Genomic DNA, 17,710 nt, shown 5'->3' with positions numbered 1-17,710 from the left:
GGGAAACACTGGCCTCCTGTGGTCAGGGCCGCCTCAGCGAGTGATGAAGGGAAGGAGAGTTCCAGCTGAGGGAACGGTGACTGCAAAGGTCTGGAGGCAGGAACCAGCTGCAAGTATTGGAGAAAAGCTGCCCTGTGAGGCTACAGCAAGGGCATGGCGGGCGTGGGGCCGGGGAGGGAGGCGGGGGAAGGCCAGATAGGGCTTTTTAGGCCACGGAATTGGATTTTAGGAGAGATAGGCCCCCCTCCCCCCCCTCGAAGAGCTTTAAGATCGGCCTGGAACCGACTTCGGAGACTTCCCCCACCCGGGACAGTTTGATTTATCTCCTGGGAGGGAGGCGGGGCTCAGGAGGACCCGAGGCAGGCCCCGCCCCCGGAGCGCGAGCGCGCGCCGGCCCCGCCCCCCCGCCCCGCGCCGGCCCCGCCCCCCGCAGCCCGGAACCCGCGCTCGCGGCCCGAGGTTGCCGGGAAGAAATCCGGTACAGTCACCGGTCTCCGTCCTCCATGGCCGCCGCGCTGCTCGCCCGGGCTTGCGGCCCCGTCCGCGGAGGTGAGTGCGCTCCGGTCCGGGGCGGGCCGGGCGGGCGTGGGTCCCGGAGGCCGATTCTCGCCTGACGCAGGCGGGCTGGCGGTGCCCCTCCGGCAACGCGCGGCCTTTGCCCCAGTTGGACTGCTCCTTGCGCCTGCGTGGCCCCGCCACCTGCTCTGACCCCCCACTCCCAGCCCAGTTTTCACCGCTACACCCACATTCCCCTCCCTTCATTGCACCTTCAGCGGAGGTTCAGGGTGCGCCATTCCTCGGGAGCCAGCCCTGGGATTGAACCCAGACTGTGCTTCTGTGACCTTGGGCCCCTGTCAGCCTCAGCTGGCCCTTGTGTAAAATGACCACAGTAATACTGTTGTTCTCATAGAGTTGTTATAAGGATTAAATCACAGGTGCCTGGCATATTACAGGTGCTCAGTATTAGCGCTTGTGGCTGATTGCATACAGTACCTTTCCCATCTTCTCATTTCTCTCCAGCTGTAGCAGCAGTGACACCTGTAGCCAGGGCTTCCTTTGCCTGGTCAAGACCCACTCACCCTGAATAACAATAAAGGGGACGCTCTTTGAGAGCTGTCTCTGCCAGGCCCCGTGCGAAGTGCTGCAGTCAGTATCTCATCCTCCCAGCCCGGGAGCTGAGTACTGCTGTCCTCCACGTTTAGAGAAACCTGTGAAGTTAGGATCCCCGCCTGAGGTCACAGAGCTGTGCTCTTACTATTATTGGTGTAATACTGGGGATTGAGTGGGATCGTTGTACACAGTATTTAGCAAGCATGGTAAACATTCAGTGGGATTCCCAACAGCAGCGCTATCAACATTTTGGGCCTATAATTTTTTGTCGTGGTATCTGTCCTGTACAATGTTTAGCAGTATTCCTGGCCTCTACCCACTCCATACCACCCTTTGGTTGAGACAACCAAAAATGTCTCCAGACATTGCCCGATGTCCCTTGGGGGACAAAACCATCCGTGGTGGAGAACCACCTAGTTAGTGGATCACTACTATTATTATTATTATTACTACTACGCAAGACCTCTTACATTCCCCTTCCACTGACTACTCTTCTTCTCGTTGGCAGCTCTCCGGCCTCGGGACTGGCGTTGCTTACATACCATCTACCAGTCTATGGAACTGCCCGAGACACACCAGATGCTTCGTCAGACGTGCCGGGACTTTGCTGAGAAGGAGCTCTTTCCCATCGCGGCCCAGGTGGACAAGGAACATCGCTTCCCGGCGGCTCAGGTGAGAGTTTAAGAGTACAGGTGCCATCAGCTCCAGGATGACTGGTGACGGTGACAGCCAGGGGCACTGGGACTGCAATCAAGGAACCCTAAGTGGGGGGGGGGTGTTCCTGGGACCCAGAAAATGCCCTGGAGGTTTCCCTTGTCCAGCATGAGGCCTATAGCCAGGATGTAACTTCTGGAATAACAGTAATAATGGTGGATGGTTGATATGCTTACTACGTACTGGGCGTTGTGTTGATAGTAATAGTTAACGCTTATACAGTGCTGACCATGTGCTGGACATTGTCCTGAGTTCTGATGGGTTAGCTCCTCTGTTTCTTTTTTTTTTTTTGGCCGCACCACGCGCCATGCGGGATCTTAGCTCCCCGACCAGGGAGAGAACCCGCGCCCCCCTGTGGTGGAAGCTCGGATTCTTAACCGCTGGACCTCCAGAGAAGTCCCTAGCTTATCTGTTTCTTAAAACTGTCCTATGAGATGAAGGTGCCATTATTACATACCCTTTTGTACAGTTGATGAAACTCAGATTGATGAGAGGATTAAATAATGTGCCCAAGGTCATGGAGCTAATGAGTTACGGAGCTAAAGTTTGAACCCAAGTCTCTCTTCTGCCAGCTGCTGAGGTCCCAGTCAGTGCCCTCCTGCCCGTGCCATTGCATCACTCCGTCTGTAATGACAAGTTTGAGATGTTTCTGCTGTCTCCATCCCCTGGCTTGGCAAGATGTCTGGCACACAGTAGACTCAATAGATATTTGTTGAGTACATAACTTGTGAAAGAGCCAGTCTTACTGGCCTCTTCTCCACGCCTGTTTTCCATTCTGAGGAATTCAGGAGTTGTGATCACCATTAACATGCCTCATAGGCTCTGGGGCCACTTTTCCAGCTTAGTGAATGTTGTGTGTTCACAATGTATCAGGCACTGTGCCTGGACTGTGGGAATACCCAAGGAGCTCAAAGTGGGTTAGGCAAGTGGCATTCTGAGCACCAAAATTAGTTGGGCAACGTTTAGGTGTTAAGCATTGAAATCATGTCATCTCATTTAGTCCTGAGGACATCCCCAGCTGCACATCTAATCTCCATTTGGCTTCCTGGAATGCTTACAAGGACTGTGGGAGATCACATATGTCAAGTTCATGGTGCCTGGTACTTGAAAACCAGAAGCTATTAATACTATTATTATTTTTATTACAGTTGAGAAAATTGAGGCACAGAGAGGTGAAGTGATTTTCCAAGGCATACTGTCTATGGACCGGTAGACCTGGTGTGACTGGCTCCAAAACCCTACTCCATCCACTAGCCACATGCTTGTCCCAGAAGCCCAGCTGGGAAGCCCTGTTCTAATCGGGAATATTATCGTCAAGGGCCTAAACTACCCCTGTATCCTCCATACCGCCACGCTCTGGTGCTGCCCTCAGAGCAGTTGTCCAAGACGTGGCTGTATATTGGGGCTTTTCTGGCCAAATGACAGACCACTTGATTTATTTTTCCTATATTCCCTCAAATTATAATACTTATTATATTACAGACACAGACTTGCTTTGTGCAAGAAAGCTGGCAGTAGAAACAGGCTTTCTACCAACCAACTCTTCACCAGTCCTCTGGCTTTGTAATCTCTTACTTGCTTTATAGGGCGGGGAAGTTTGCAGATTAATCCTGCCACTAAATAGTGGCAGAAATGGATGTGGAAGGAAGAGATCAAAAGCATCAGCCTCCTTCCTTCTGGCACATTCTGGCACCCAGAGGCTGCTCAGTCCAGACTTGCTGAATGCATGACCTAGCTCAGAGTAGTGATAGCATTTATTTGGCTTTATCTTGGACAGGTGTTTTCATATCTGTAATCTGATTAGGTTATCAGGAGTCCTGCTATTATTTCCTTTGTCTAGAGGATGTAGGAGCAGTTGTAGGAATTGCCTGAGGTCGTAGAGCTCCGGGAGAAATAGATCTTCTGATCTTGCCCCTGCCCCACACAAACTGGACGCTGTCGTTTTGGTGGCTGATGGGATGCAGAGGTTGCTCAATGTTTCCCTTCGCTAAGGATTGAAGCCAGTTGGCTTTTTGCTTTTATCACTCTCTGTTACTGTGGGTAGTGCTCAGCTCCCCCCATTACAGAAGGGAATCCAGGGCTTAAACAGGCAGAAGGATCAAAGCAGTAGACACAGGGATAATAGGGCAGGTTGCAAAATTAAAAATAATACCACTAGTGTTTTATTTTTTAATTTTTATTTTATTTTAAACATCTTTATTAGAGTATAATTGCTTTACAATGGTGTTAGTTTCTGCTTTATAACAAAGTGAATCAGCTATACATATACATATATCCCCATATCTCCTCCCTCTTGCGTCTCCCTCCCTCCCACCCTCCCTATCCCACCCCTCTAGGTGGTCACAAAGCACCGAGCTGATCTCCTTGTGCTGTGTGTCCACTAGTGTTTTAAAATGACGATAGTAATAATAACAGGAGTAACTATCATTTGGGGGTTACTGTATTCCAGGTACTTATCCATTAAATCTTCAACAAAACACCCTGAGGCAGTTACTTCATTGATCTCCAGTCTTCAGATGAGGAAACTGAAGCCAGGGGTTACATTTCTTGGTCAGCAGTCACACAGCTGGGATTGGAGGAGCCAGATGTAGACTCTGAGCTCCGCGCCCCCCCCACCCCAGCCTACAGGAGATGCTTAGTTAGTGATTTCTTTCTTTCTTTTTTTTTCTTCTTTTTAAAAATTTATTTATTTACTTTGGCTGCACCGGGTCTTAGTTGCGGCATTTGGGATCTTTTAGTTGCGGAATGCATGCGGATCTCGTTCCCCGACCAGGGATCGACCCGGGCCCCCTGCATTGGGAGTGCGGAGTCCTACCCGCTGGACCACCAGGGAAGTCCCTAGTTAGTGATTTCTAATATTTTTTTCCTGAAGAATTTTTTTCCCCCAAGAAAAGTGGATTTACTGGGGAAGAGTCAAGGGGAGAAGAATTGAGAGGTGGGTAGGCCACGAAGGAGGTGGAAGGCTAGTGCCAGTTTCTGCTCACTTGGCTTGTTTTGTAATCTAAGCGGAACTTTACTCTTTCTGTGTCCAAACCTAACCCCTGCCCCCGAGGAAAAAAAAAAAAAAAAAAGAAACAGTCATGAATTTATAATGCTATTATGTTATAAAGGGAAATAGGAAATAGAATGGTGTTTCCAAACCAGCTTTGGACTCCGGAACCTGGAAATGTATATGTGCATTTTTTTTTTTTTTTTTGGCTGCACTGAGCATCTTGTGGGATCTTAGTTCCCTGACCAGGGATGGAACCTGGGCCCCTGCAGTGGAAGCGTGGAGTCCTAACCACTGGGCTGCCAGGGAAGTCCCTATATGTGCATATTTTTATGTATGAAACTGAACCCAGTTTCTTTTCCTTCACTCAGTGAATGTTTATTGAGTAACTTTTTTTTTAAATTAATTTATTTTATTTTATTTATTTATTTTTGGCTGCGTTGGGTTTTCGTTGCTGCGTGTGGGCCTTTCTCTGGTTGCGGTGAGTGGGGGCCACTCTTCGTTTGCTGTGCTCAGGTTTCTCATTGCGGTGGCTTCTCGTGGAGCACGGGCTCTAGGCGTGTGGGCTTCAGTAGTTGTGGCACACGGGCTTCAGTAGTTGTGGCACGTGGGCTTCAGTAGTTGTGGCACACGGGCTCAGTAGTTGTGGCTCGTGGGCTCTAGAGCACAGGCTCAGTAGTTGTGGCGCACGGGCTTAGTTGCTCCGTGGCATGTGGGATCTTCCCGGACCAGGGCTCGAATCTGTGTCCCCTGCATCGGTAGGCGGATTCTTAACCACTGCGCCGCCAGGGAAGTCCCTTATTGAGTAACTTTGATATATCAGGTGCAAAACGTGCTCTTCGTCCTCTTGCCCTGTCTCAGATGATAGTTAACCACATAGAAACCTCTCAAATCATAGTCCATTTTTCTTCTTCCTCATGTGCACAGACTTCTGTGAATTCCACCCCGGAAGTGTCCCCTGAATGGCACCGCCTCTCACCTCTCCCGGCAAGCATTCATCTCTGTGTTTCAGGAGCGTTCGTTCATAATCCCTAATTCTCTGAGTGTGCTTGTCATGTGATGGTGTGTATCCTATGTCGCAGTTATTTCCCACAGTTGCCTCCCTGAAGGCCGGGATTGGTCTTGTTTACGCCCCTACCTCCTCGCCCTCCGTAAGTGCTTGGCATTCAGCAGATGTTTGCTGAACTTTATGGACTTGAATTTTATGGTTAAGTCATCCTGAATGTCCTTATTGTCCCAGCACTTAGCACACACTGACCCAGTGCGGGAACTGCGGAGGTGGCTCCCGCGGCCCCTTCCCCTTGAATAAAGCAACAAATTTTCAACAAGTTAGGGAATTTGATTCTCTAAAAGGAGTCTGGGACTTCCCTGGTGGGAAGTCCCAGACTCCCTGGGACTTTGTCCCAGGACAACTTTGATTTTTTAAATATGTGAGCTTTAGAAGTGACTTAAAAGCACTATTTTTATGTGACGTGCCCTCTAAACGTGTCCCAAATATGAAGGCAGCAGGTGCTGAAGGCTCACTCTGCTAGGAAAGGGGTCCTTCTCTTTCTCACATTTTCTCTTGGGAGTTTGGAGACCACCAGGCTTGGCCCAGTCAGGGATGCAGATCCGGACTCCCAGTTCACGGACACAGGGGACCGAGAGTAACCACCGTGGGTAGCAGCTCTGAGGGGTTCCCCTTGAGGTCGCTCTGAAGGTCAGGCTGCTAGAGGAAAATATTAGGGAGCCTGGCAGCTGTTAGCCAGTTACCATCAGCATACTTAGATCAGAAATGATTTATACAACTGAACATATGGTCTTTTTGTGTGTGTGTGCCGCTGCTTTTTATTTTGTTTTTGATTTCTTTTTTTTAATATAAGTTTATTTATTTATTTATTCATCTTTGGCTGCATTGGGTCTTCATTGCTGCGCACGGGCTTTCTCTAGTTGCAGAGAGCGGGGACTACTCTTCGTTGCGGTGCACGGGCTTCTCATTGTGGTGGCTTCTCTTGTTGCGGAGCACGGGCTCTAGGCGCGCAGGCTCCAGTAGTTGTGGCTCGCGGGCTCTAGAGCGCAGGCTCAGTAGTTGTGGCGCACGGGCTTAGTTGCTCCGCGGCACATGGGATCTTCTTCCTGGACCAGGGCTCGAACCCATGTTTCCTGCATTGGCAGGCGGATTCTTAACCACTGCTCCACCAGGGAAGTCCCTGATTTCTTCTTCTTTTTGATTGTACTGTCTTTTCTCTCCACTGCCATTGTCTCCAATTTTTTTTTTTTTTTTTTTTTTTGTGGCCATGCCGTGCGGCATGTGGGATTTTAGTTCCCCAACCAGGAATCCAACCTGTGGACCCTGCAGTGGAAGCATGGAGTCTTAACCACTGGACCGCCAGGGAAGTCCGTGTCTCCAATTTTTTTCTGGAATGTTCCTGCAGCTGGCCATGGCATATTGCCAGAAATCTCAAGATATACTTCAGAATGAGAAAGGTTGGGGGAAATAGCATGCTAGTGAAGTCGCTTGGGTGCAGTCATTGTGAACTCCTACAGCTTTTTATTCAGACAGAGAGAACTGTCAGGAGAGCCAGGGGGCAGCGGTGTGGTGTAGAGAGACCAGTGCCAGGAGTTCTGGCTTCTCCATCCAGGTGTCCCGGGAGTGGCAGCATCTGCACGTGAGCCCCCTTCCGTAACAGGAAAATGGGGTAGTCCTTGTCCTGCCTACACTCCGTCTGGGAATTTTGGTTCCTGTTCTGTTTCTTGGGGTGAAATGGCATCATGCTGTGATCGGCTGATCTGTCGTTTATCCCAGGGTTGTGTACTGGAGATAGAGGCTGAAGAGGGGGTGGGTCTTAGTGTCCAGGGAAGCTGGGTGGTGCGTGTAAGGTGAGACAATTGGGGCTTTTCTTTTTTTTAATATATATTTATTTATTTATTTTTGGCTGTGTTTGGTCTTCGTTGCTGTGTGCGGGCTTTCTCTAGTTGTGGCGAGAGGGGGCTACTCGTTGTTGCGGTGCGCGGGCTTCTCATTGCGGTGGCTTCTCTTGTTGTGGAGCACGGGCTCTAGGTGCGCGGGCTTCAGTAGTTGTGGCACACGGACTCAGTGGTTGTGGCTCATGGGCTTAGCTGTTCCGCGGCATGTGTTATCTTTCCGGACCGGGGCTTGAACCTGTGTCCCCTGCATTGGCAGGTGGATTCTTAACCACCGCGCCACCAGGGAAGTCCGGGGCGTTTTTTTTTAACTCAATCTCTTTTGCTGTTTGGCCAGAGAAAGCCCTTCAGCGGGGTTCCTGTCCAGGCCTGAGCATGAATCTTGGGGACCCTGCGTATTTCTGGCACCTGGTAGAATATGACCCTGGCTCCTGACCCAGCACAGGCATTCCCCATAAAACACTATTCCACCCTGGAATAGGTTTGTTGCAGGCCCTAAGTGTGGGTTCAGAAGGGGCTCTGGGACTGCCCTGGCGGTCCAGTGGTTAAGACTCTGCGCTTCCAGTGCAGGGGGCCCGGGTTCGATCCCTGGTCAGGGGACGAAGACCCCACATTCTGTGAGTGCAGCCAAAAAACAAAAATAATTAAAAAAAAAAAAAAAGAAAGGGGCTCTGTTCTGAGGCCACGCTCGTGCTGGCACAGGGCTTTGTGAGTCTCCGGGTCCTGTTCAGAGACGACGCTGCCTGAACCACTGTCTCCTGTCCACGCCCACCCGCTCCTTGATTGCTACCGGCTGCAATGACGCAGCTTCTCTGAGCAGCATCGCCCCGCTGGCCCCAGGTGCGCGGTGACCACAGAATTTTTTTAAGCGATTCTTGAAATGACACATCCCTGGGAGCTCTGAGTCCCATTTATCACTGTGTACTAGCTTCCCGTTGCTGTTGTAACAAATCACCACAGACTCAGTGGCTTAGAATAGTACACATTTAGTATCTGACAGTTCCTGGAGGGCAGAAATCCAAAGTGGGTCTCTCTGGGCTTAAAATCAAGGTGTGGGCAGGCCTGCGTCCCTTCCGGTGGCGCTAGGGGAGAATCACGCCCTTGCCTTTCCCAGCTTCTAGTGGCCGCCTGCATTCCTTGGCTCGTGACCCACACCCCTCCGGCCAGCATCCCGGTCACTCCAGCCTCTGCTTTCATTGTCCCATCTCCTCCTCTGCCCCTCCTGTCTCCCTCTTTCCCTTACAAGGACCCTGCGATGACATTAGCCCCCCTGGATCATCCAGGGCAGCCCCCCACCTCACGATCCTTCACTTAATCTCACCTGCAGAGTCCCTTTTGCCACGTGAGGAAACATATTCACAGGTCCTGGGGATTAGGACGTGCTCGTCTTTGGGGGGCTGTCATTCTGCCTCCCACGCACTGGCCGTCTCCTCCCCTGTGTTACACGGGAGACCCTGAGCACGGTCAGGCCCACCCCAAGCTTAGAGTCTTACAAGAGTTTCCCATGGGAACAACTCAAGGCAGAGTCAAACAAGCAGTTTCATAGAGGGACACAAATCATTATGGAAGTTCAGCAGATTCACCAGTGCCCCTCCTCCCAGACATCACTGTCAAGACAAGAACTTATCAGTCACTTAATGATAATAAATGCTGTTCACTTGCTCATCATTGCTAATTCTTAGAGAACTGCCCATCAAAACTACAATGAGGTACCACTTCACACCGGTCAGAATGGCCATCATTAAGTCTACGAATAATAAATGCTGGAGAGCGTATGGAGAAAAGGGAACCCTCCTACACTGTTGGTGGGAATGTAAATTGGTGTAGTCACTATGGAGAACAGTATGGAGGTTCCTTAAAAAACTAAAAATAGAGCTACCATGTGATCCAGCAATCCCACTCCTGGGCTTATACCCAGACAAAACTATAATTTGAAAAGATAGATGTACCTCTGTGTTCATAGCAGCACTATTTACAATAGCCAAGACATGGAAACAACCTAAATGTCCATCAACCAATGAATAGGTAAAGAAGATGTGGTACATATATACAATGGAATACTACTCAGCCATTAAAAAGAATGAAATGCCGTTTGCAGCAACATGGATGGACCTAGAGATTATCATACTAAGCGAAGTAAGTCAGAGAAAGACAAATACCATGTGATATCACTTATATGTGGAATCTAAAATACAACACACATGAAGCTATCTACAAAACAGAAACAGACTCACAGACGTAGTGAACAGACTTGTGGTTGCCAAGGGGAGGGAAGGATTGGGAGTTTGGAATTAGTAGATCCAAACTATTATATATAGGATGGATAAACAATAAGGTCCTATTGTATAGCACAGGAAACTATATTCAATATCCTGTGATAAACCATAATGGAAAAGAATATGAAAAAGACTATATAGATGTATAATAGAGTCACTTTGCTGTATAGCAGAAATTAACACAACATTGTAAATCAGCTATACGTCAATAAAATTTTTTAAACAGTGCCATTCACCGATCACTCACCTCGTGCCAGGTACTGGGCTCAGCATTTTATATATATGTTGTCTCAGTCCTTGAAACAGTTCTATGAAGTAAGTACTATTTGGGGAAGGGGGGAATCAAACTTTTATAATCACAGAAGTAATACTAATTATAGACAAGTGAGAAAATATGGCAGACATTCTTACTGATTTGCTTCATTGAAGTCAGCATAGTCTAAGAACATGGTTACAGGAATCAAATGATATAAAATGATTTTCTTTTTATAAATTTATTTATTTATATTTTATTTTTGGCTGCGTTGTATCCTCATTGCTGCACGCAGGCTTTCTCTAGTTGCGGCGAGCGGGGGCTACTCTTCGTTGTGGTGCATGGGCTTCTCATTGTGGTGGCTTCTCTTGTTGTGGAGCACGGGCTCTAGGCATGTGGGCTTCAGTAGTTGTGGCTCGTGGGCTCCAGAGCACAGGCTCAGTAGTTGTGGCGCACGGGCTTAGTTGCTCCACGGCATGTGGGATCTTCCTGGACCAGGGATTGAACCCGTGTCCCCTGCATTGGCAGGAGGATTCTTTTTTTTTTTTTCTTTTTTATATATTTATTTATTTATTTATTTTTGGCTGTGTTGGGTCTTCGTTGCTGTGCACAGGCTTTCTCTGGTTGCGGCGAGCGGGGGCTACTCTTCATTGCGGTGCGTGGGCTTCTCATTGCGGTGGCTTCTCTTGTTGTGGAGCATGGGCTCTAGGCACACAGGCTTCAGTAGTTGCAGCACGTGGGCTCAGTAGTTGTGGCTCGTGGGCTCTAGAGCGCAGGCTCAGGAGTTGTGGCGCACTGGGCTTAGTTGCTCTGCAGCATGTGGGATCTTCCTGGACCAGGGCTCGAAGCCATGTCCCCTGCATTGGCAGGTGGATTCTTAACCACTGCGCCACCACGGAACTCCTGAAATGATTTTCTAATGAAAAGCAGTGGTCCCTCTTCTACCCCAGCCTGCTCCCTAGAGGCCATTGGTTTTAGTTGTTTCGTCTCAAAGCTACGCAGGCTCTGTTGTGGTCCCTGTTTCCCAGGTGGGGAGCAGGCTGACAGAGGGTAAGGAATCTGTCCTAGGAACCTGCTGAAGGGTCTGAGCTGGCTGAGGTCCTGGGGTCAGTGCTGGGTTTCAGTCCCAGCCCCGCCACTTACAAGCTCCGCCCCGAACTGGTTGCTTCACCTCCGTGAGTTCTGGTTTCCTCACCTGTGACATGAGGTTGACTCAGCATTGTCCTCACAGAGCTTCGGCGAGACTCAAATTGAAGAGTACACATAAAGCATTTTTCAGCGTTGGGCATTGATAATTAACCATGACCACCACTGGTATTCCAAGTCAAAAATTCCAAACTTCTTCCCCTTTATTCATTGTTTCACTGGCATTGGAATATAGCAGTGGACAAAACCGCACTGTCTCTGCCCTCGTGGTCACGGAGAAAGACCTTAATCAGAACAAGCACATGAATAGGTGTGAAATTACAGCTGCACAAGCACCACTAAGGAGAGGCACAGATGCCGCAGGAGCGTGTGATTGAAGGATTTGACTCAGTGAGGTCAGAGATGGCCATGCAGCAGAAGTGATGCTTGAGCTGAGCCCCAAGGATGGGAGGAGATAATAACTAGTTGATAAAGGGCATCACTGACAGGAAACAGCATGTGCAAAGACCCTGTGGTGGGGAGGGGAAGTGTGGTACGTGTAAGGGACTGAAAGAAGGTCTGTGTGGCACTGTGCTGCCCTGCTCTGCTCCTTACCTCAGAGGCCCCCAAAGCCTTCTTGTGCCTTCTGCCTGCTGACTGGTTGTGTCTGTAGACACAGGGTAGAGTTGGGGCGGAATTTGGGGACAGGACGGCTTGAATGAATGGTGCTGTCTTGCAGACTTAGCCTCGGGGGTCCCGGGGTAGGTGGATGTGGCCATGTGACCTGAGTTTCTGCAGGCACTGGCTCAGGGGCAGGAGAGTTGGGGTTGGAGAGGTTGGGCACCGTCCCCCAGCAGCTGCCCTTGCCATGACATCCTTCCCTGGGGCCAGGTGAAGAAGATGGGTGAGCTGGGGCTCATGGCCATGGATGTGCCCGAGGAGTTTGGTGGTGCCGGCCTCGATTACCTGGCCTACGCCATCGCCATGGAGGAGATCAGCCGGGGCTGCGCCTCCACTGGAGTCATCATGAGCGTCAACAACGTGAGTCTCGTGCCTGGGCCCTGGATACACCAGTGGAGGGGAAGCTCCTGTGGGTGGGCAGGCCCTCTGCCACGCAGCCCCACATCCGGGGCACAGCCCGGCCTTGGCTCCCTGCCCCTGACCGCCTCTGGACCTGGTCCCTTGCGTGGGCCTCTGGAGAGAGGAGGCCTGGGGGTGGGTACGTGGGTGGGCAGGTTTCTGGGCTGGAAGGCCTCTGACCGCTCTGCACTGTCCCCCCAGTCCCTCTACTTGGGGCCCATCCTGAAGTTTGGCTCCAAGGAGCAGAAGAAGCAGTGGGTCACTCCTTTCACCAGCGGCGACAAAATTGGTTGCTTTGCCCTCAGTGAACCAGGTATCACCGTGGGACAGGGCCTGCCCCTGTCCCCTCCCCTCAGAATCGGGGTGACAGACTCAGGCTGGGGCCAGTGCTGAGCTGGGTCAGCTGCTTGTTGCCTCCTGGGGCAGGAGGGCAGGAGGGCAGGAGTGAGGGCCTGGGGTGGAGCTCTGGCTGCTGGGATCGCCACAGAGCTGGGGCTCGCCTCGGCTGAGCTGGGAGGGAGGGACTTGGGCCCTGGGGTCCCTTTGGCTTGAAGACACCCAGCTGTCACATCCCCCCCATCCCCACACCCCGAGAGCTGTGGGAGCCGGTGCGGCCCTCGAGCCTTCTCTCAGGAGCCAGACCCTGATCCCTTGGACCCGGGCCTGGCTCACCAGCCAGGGGTGAGGCTGGGTTCCGGGTGAGTTGGTGGCGGTGGACTCTGAGTCTGCGTGTGGGGCAGGGAACGGCAGCGATGCGGGGGCCGCCGCCACCACTGCCTGGGCGGACGGTGACTCGTGGGTCCTGAGTGGCACCAAAGCCTGGATCACCAACTCCTGGGAGGCCTCGGCCGCCGTGGTCTTCGCCAGCACGGACAGATCCTTGCAGAACAAGGTGGGGACCCCGAAGGGAGGGTCAGTGAGACGTTCAGAGTTTCTAGATCCAAATCTCCTTGGTCTGATGGAGCTGTTCTTGCTCTGGGGCACTTGCCGCTGTCCCTCTCCCTCCCTGGGCGGCGCCTTCCCCAGAGGAGCTGGCAGAGGGCATCACCGCGAGGTCCTGAGGGAGGTGGAGGGAAGGGACAGGAGTCGGTGGCTGTGGTGGTTTGTGTGAGGGGCGTGGCCTCGAGCAGGTGAAAAAGTCACTGGGCATGTCTGGCTCCAGGGCATCAGTGCCTTCCTGGTTCCCATGCCAACGCCTGGGCTCACGCTAGGGAAGAAGGAAGACAAGCTGGGCATCCGGGCCTCATCCACTGCCAACCTCATCTTCGAGGACTGTCGCATCCCCAAGGACAACCTGCTGGGGGAGCCAGGGATGGGCTTCAAGATTGCCATGGTGAGCCCAGCCACGGGGGTGGGGTCCCTGGGGCAAGGCCCTGGGGCCCGGCTGGCCGGCCACTGACAGGGCGGTCCTCACAGCAAACCCTGGACATGGGCCGCATCGGCATCGCCTCCCAGGCCCTGGGCATCGCCCAGGCTGCCCTCGACTGTGCTGTGAACTACGCCGAGAACCGCACGGCCTTTGGGGCGCCCCTCACCAAGCTGCAGGTCATCCAGGTAATGAGGCACGATGCCGCGGAGGGAGAGAATTTTGGCCTTTCCCCTCTGCCTCCCAGATGGCTTTCACCTGCTCCCGTGTTCTCTGCCCTCCTACCTCCTGTCTTGCAGGGAGAGGGGAGGGAGGGCAAACACCGACTGCCTGCCGGGGTGGGACTGGGTTGTTGCAGTTCAAGTTGGCGGACATGGCCCTGGCCCTGGAGAGTGCCCGGCTGCTGACCTGGCGCGCTGCGGTGCTGAAGGATAACAAGAGGCCTTTCATCAAGGTGCCGTGGGGCTGGGGTCTCCCTGGGCACGGCCCAGAGCTTTGGTGGTGGAGGGACTGAGGGAAACATCTGGGCGGGGTCCTGGTTCCTCGGGCCCGTGGGTTTATTGCTACAAGGGGTGGCTCCCCCAGGCCCACCCTGCTGAGGGCCATGTGCTGGGCGCTCCCCCCAAGGTCGAGTTTCTGACGCCACCATCCCCTGTGGTTAGGAGGCGGCAATGGCCAAGCTGGCTGCTTCGGAGGCCGCAACTGCCATCACCCACCAGGTGAGTGTCCCCGGTGCCTGGGCGAGGGAGGTCCCAAGGGTTGAGTAGCAGCGAGTGTGCCGGCTGCCCTTCCCCCGGGTATTCCTTCGGTGTGGCTGATCCTGTCCTGTTTTTCCCCTCGAGTGGGGGTCTTCTCCTCCTGAGCCCCTGCTTTCCGCCTTAGGCCATGCAGATCCTGGGTGGCATGGGCTACGTGACAGAGATGCCAGCCGAGCGGCACTACCGTGACGCTCGCATCACTGAGATTTATGAAGGCACCAGTGAGATCCAGAGGCTGGTGATCGCCGGCCACCTGCTCAGGAGCTACCGGAGCTGAACCCTCGGTAGGGCCGAGAGTGCCCGCCGGGATCCAGGCTGGCCTGAGGACCCGGGGAAAGTGGGCAGGAGCCATGTGGCCTTCCCCCTGACTCCCAGTCAAGGCCTGTGGGGCAGAAGGGCGGGGGCCACGCCTCCTCTCGCCAGGGTCCCCAGACCCAGTCTTCTGGGTGGACCTGCCGCCCTCAGCTCTATCCGCCCCAGACTAAGCTGCCTGGGAGAAAGGAAAAGCGGGGCTGTGGTCTGAGGATGCCCGTCCTCAGCTCAGGTTCTTGGCTTTGTTCCCTCTCCACCACCGACTGTGCCTTACTCTCTTCATCTGGAGGCTGGGCCGTGGGAAGAGAGAAATTACCACTTGGGGACTCCCCGTTTCTCTTCTGTGGGTCCTGGCGCTTAGCGTGAGACCCAGTGTCTACTCTTTCCTCTGAGGTCAGGGGTCTGGAGGAGTGGGGTGCGGTGGGGGCCGGAATGACCAGGCCTCAAAGCAGGAGTGGTGTTCTCTCAGGCCCTGTAGCCTCAGGGCTGGGTCATTGTGGAAGCTGCCCTGCGTCCCATTAACCTGTTCTTCGTAAAGTATAAATGAGTGCAGGTGGGTGGTCTGATTCGTGCTGTGGGATGATCACCTGTGGGAACTAAGTAATAAAGCGTATCTGTCCCCTGACCCTCATGTCCTTGCTTGGGTGCTGCTGGGGAGGGAAAGATGGTCCTTTAATCTGCTCTCCTGCAAACCCCCCACTCTGTGTGAGTGTGAGAGAGTGTGTGTGTGTGATTATGTGAAGCCGGCTGCAGCGGGAGGGTCCATTTCCACCCTGGGAGAGCTCCAGCACGAAGCAGGGTTGACGCAGTTCAGGAGAATAAGGGCTCGGGTGTCTAGGACTGCTGAGCAGGGAGGGCCAGCCAGGTTAGGGCCGCGGGCGGGCAGGCAGGTGAGTGAGTGCCAGCCTCAGGGCAGGAGGAAGGATGCCAGAGGGGCTGGGGGGAGAGGAGAGGGGAAGGAGCAAAGCTGAGGAAATGGAGACTTTGAAAGCGTCTGTTTTGCTTACTCTCTGTTCACCGAGGGCCAGCACTGAGCCTGTAGTGAGAGGGTCCTGTATCAAATCCAACTCAGGTCCACTCGCCCGACATGCAGCAAAGCCAATCTGCTGACACCAGGTTGTGATGAAGGAACATACAGTGTTTATTGCAGGCCCCAAGCAATGGAGTGGAGACAAGCCTCAGATCCATTCCAGGTGGTCCTGGAGTTGGGGGTTTCTTAAGGGGAAGAACGGAGAGGCTGGGATTAATCATTTCTGTGATTAATGGTAGTTTCGGGAGTCAGGATGTCTCTGGTTTAGGATTCTCTGGCCGGGTGGCCCATGGCCCGGGGGTCTGTGAACTCATCTTGCCCTGGAGAAACCCTGAGTTTGTGTGGTAATGGTATCTATGATAGCAGTTTTAGCACATTAACAATGTTATTGACAACAGCAGTTTGTAGTCATCTGACGCTGGTTGATTAGTGTTCAGTTAGCACAGGATTGAGGCCAGAGGGTATAAGAAAGGGGATAAAGTTTTGGATAGAGATTAATCACCAGCTCAGCAAGGGAGCTGGTTTAAGGAGGACTCAGTTTGGGTCCTGGTGCTGCGGGGCTGGCTTTGGGCCGACGTGCCTCTGCGCGGGAGCCCATGCTGTTAACCGCCGTGGCGCGGTGTGGAGAGCGGAGCTGCAGGGGGAGAAACGGAACAGAGGGGTGAGGGCGGCGGGAAGAGCCCGCAGACAGTTTCAGAAGAGGTGCGGACAGCCCTCCGCAGAGCGGGACGGCCGGGAAGCTGACCTGCCACTGCTGTGAGGTCTCTGGAGGGAAGAGGCGCCGGGAACCTGACCAGTTGGAGACACCATCAAGTGGGCGCCCAACCGCGCGGGCTCTCGCCGCGCGCGGGTTCACGTGCAGGGGTGCGGGTGAGGGGCGCCGCGCGGCCGAGGGAGGCAGCCTCCAGCCCGCCCTCGCCCCGCGCCAGGGCCGACCGAGCAAACACTCCCTCACCAGCGGCTCTCCGGGCGCACACGCCTCCACGGGCCGCTGTTGTCGGGGCGGGCCTCCCGGCTCTGGGCACCTGGCGCAGGTGTGCGGGATGGAGGAGCCGGGCCCCGCCGGGCCGACAGGCGCAGCTGCGGCCCGCTTTCCCCCACTGCGCAGGCGGGCGGGGCGCGAGGGGGAACAGGAGCGGGATCCCGCTAACACACGCAGAGACCACTTCCCTGCCGCCCTGTGGCCTGGTGGTCTGCGCCGCCTCCTGCTCCGGGTAAGCAGCTAGCTCACACCTCTGCGGGGCCCTGGGCTCGGGTGCAAGCCGAGGGTGCGGGAAGCAGGCTGGGATTCAAGGCTTCTCCCCCGGAGCAGCCACGGTTGACCCATCCCACCTGGGAGGCAGGCGAAGGGCGGCCTCTCCCTGAGTCGCTGACCCCACGAACAGGGGCAGCGGCGTTCAGATGGCTCCACGAGGCCTCCAGCGAGGTAGTCCTGGCTCCTGGCCCAGGTGAGAGTGAGGGGACAGGCACGTGGTTGAAGCTGTCTCTGGGCCTTTCCTCTAGGCAGTGGGGGATGGGGAGGGGGAGGGAGCTTTGAGGCTCAGAAGAGCCCGACCTGAGCCCCAATCCCAGGTTGGGACGCCAGGCTGGGAACCCAGCTCTCCTGCTCGGGACTCTGGCCCCTCCTGTCTTGGTCGGGCCAGTCTGCCGTACCTGTTGAAAAGCCTCTGGGCCTTGAAGGGCCAGGTGGCCAGCGAGAGCCACAGCGCTTCTCCAGGGCAAAGGGCTGGGCCATCAGAGCCAGCCCCAGCCGGGGAACAGGCCTGTTTCCCCAGCGGCCGCCCCAGCTGGAC

At 53.9% G+C, this 17,710-nt stretch overlaps 1 protein-coding gene across 1 annotated transcript; it reads left to right on the top strand.

The window, feature by feature from the left end:
• Positions 1 to 396: 396 nt before the first annotated feature.
• On the top strand, positions 397 to 15,512 carry ACADS (acyl-CoA dehydrogenase short chain). Its single transcript, XM_082417553.1, has 10 exons — positions 397 to 549; positions 1,619 to 1,782; positions 12,263 to 12,412; positions 12,653 to 12,764; positions 13,192 to 13,343; positions 13,614 to 13,784; positions 13,868 to 14,005; positions 14,176 to 14,271; positions 14,480 to 14,536; positions 14,700 to 15,512. The coding sequence occupies exons 1-10, from the start codon at positions 504 to 506 to the stop codon at positions 14,850 to 14,852; spliced, it is 1,239 nt and encodes a 412-aa protein (XP_082273679.1). The 5' UTR covers positions 397 to 503; the 3' UTR covers positions 14,853 to 15,512.
• The last annotated feature ends 2,198 nt before the right edge of the window (positions 15,513 to 17,710 follow it).

The sequence above is a fragment of the Balaenoptera physalus genome, assembly GCF_965194825.1.
Source record: "Balaenoptera physalus genome assembly, chromosome: 12".
Taxonomy (NCBI): Eukaryota; Metazoa; Chordata; class Mammalia; order Artiodactyla; family Balaenopteridae; genus Balaenoptera; species Balaenoptera physalus.
This window is presented reverse-complemented; position numbering and strand designations above follow the sequence as displayed.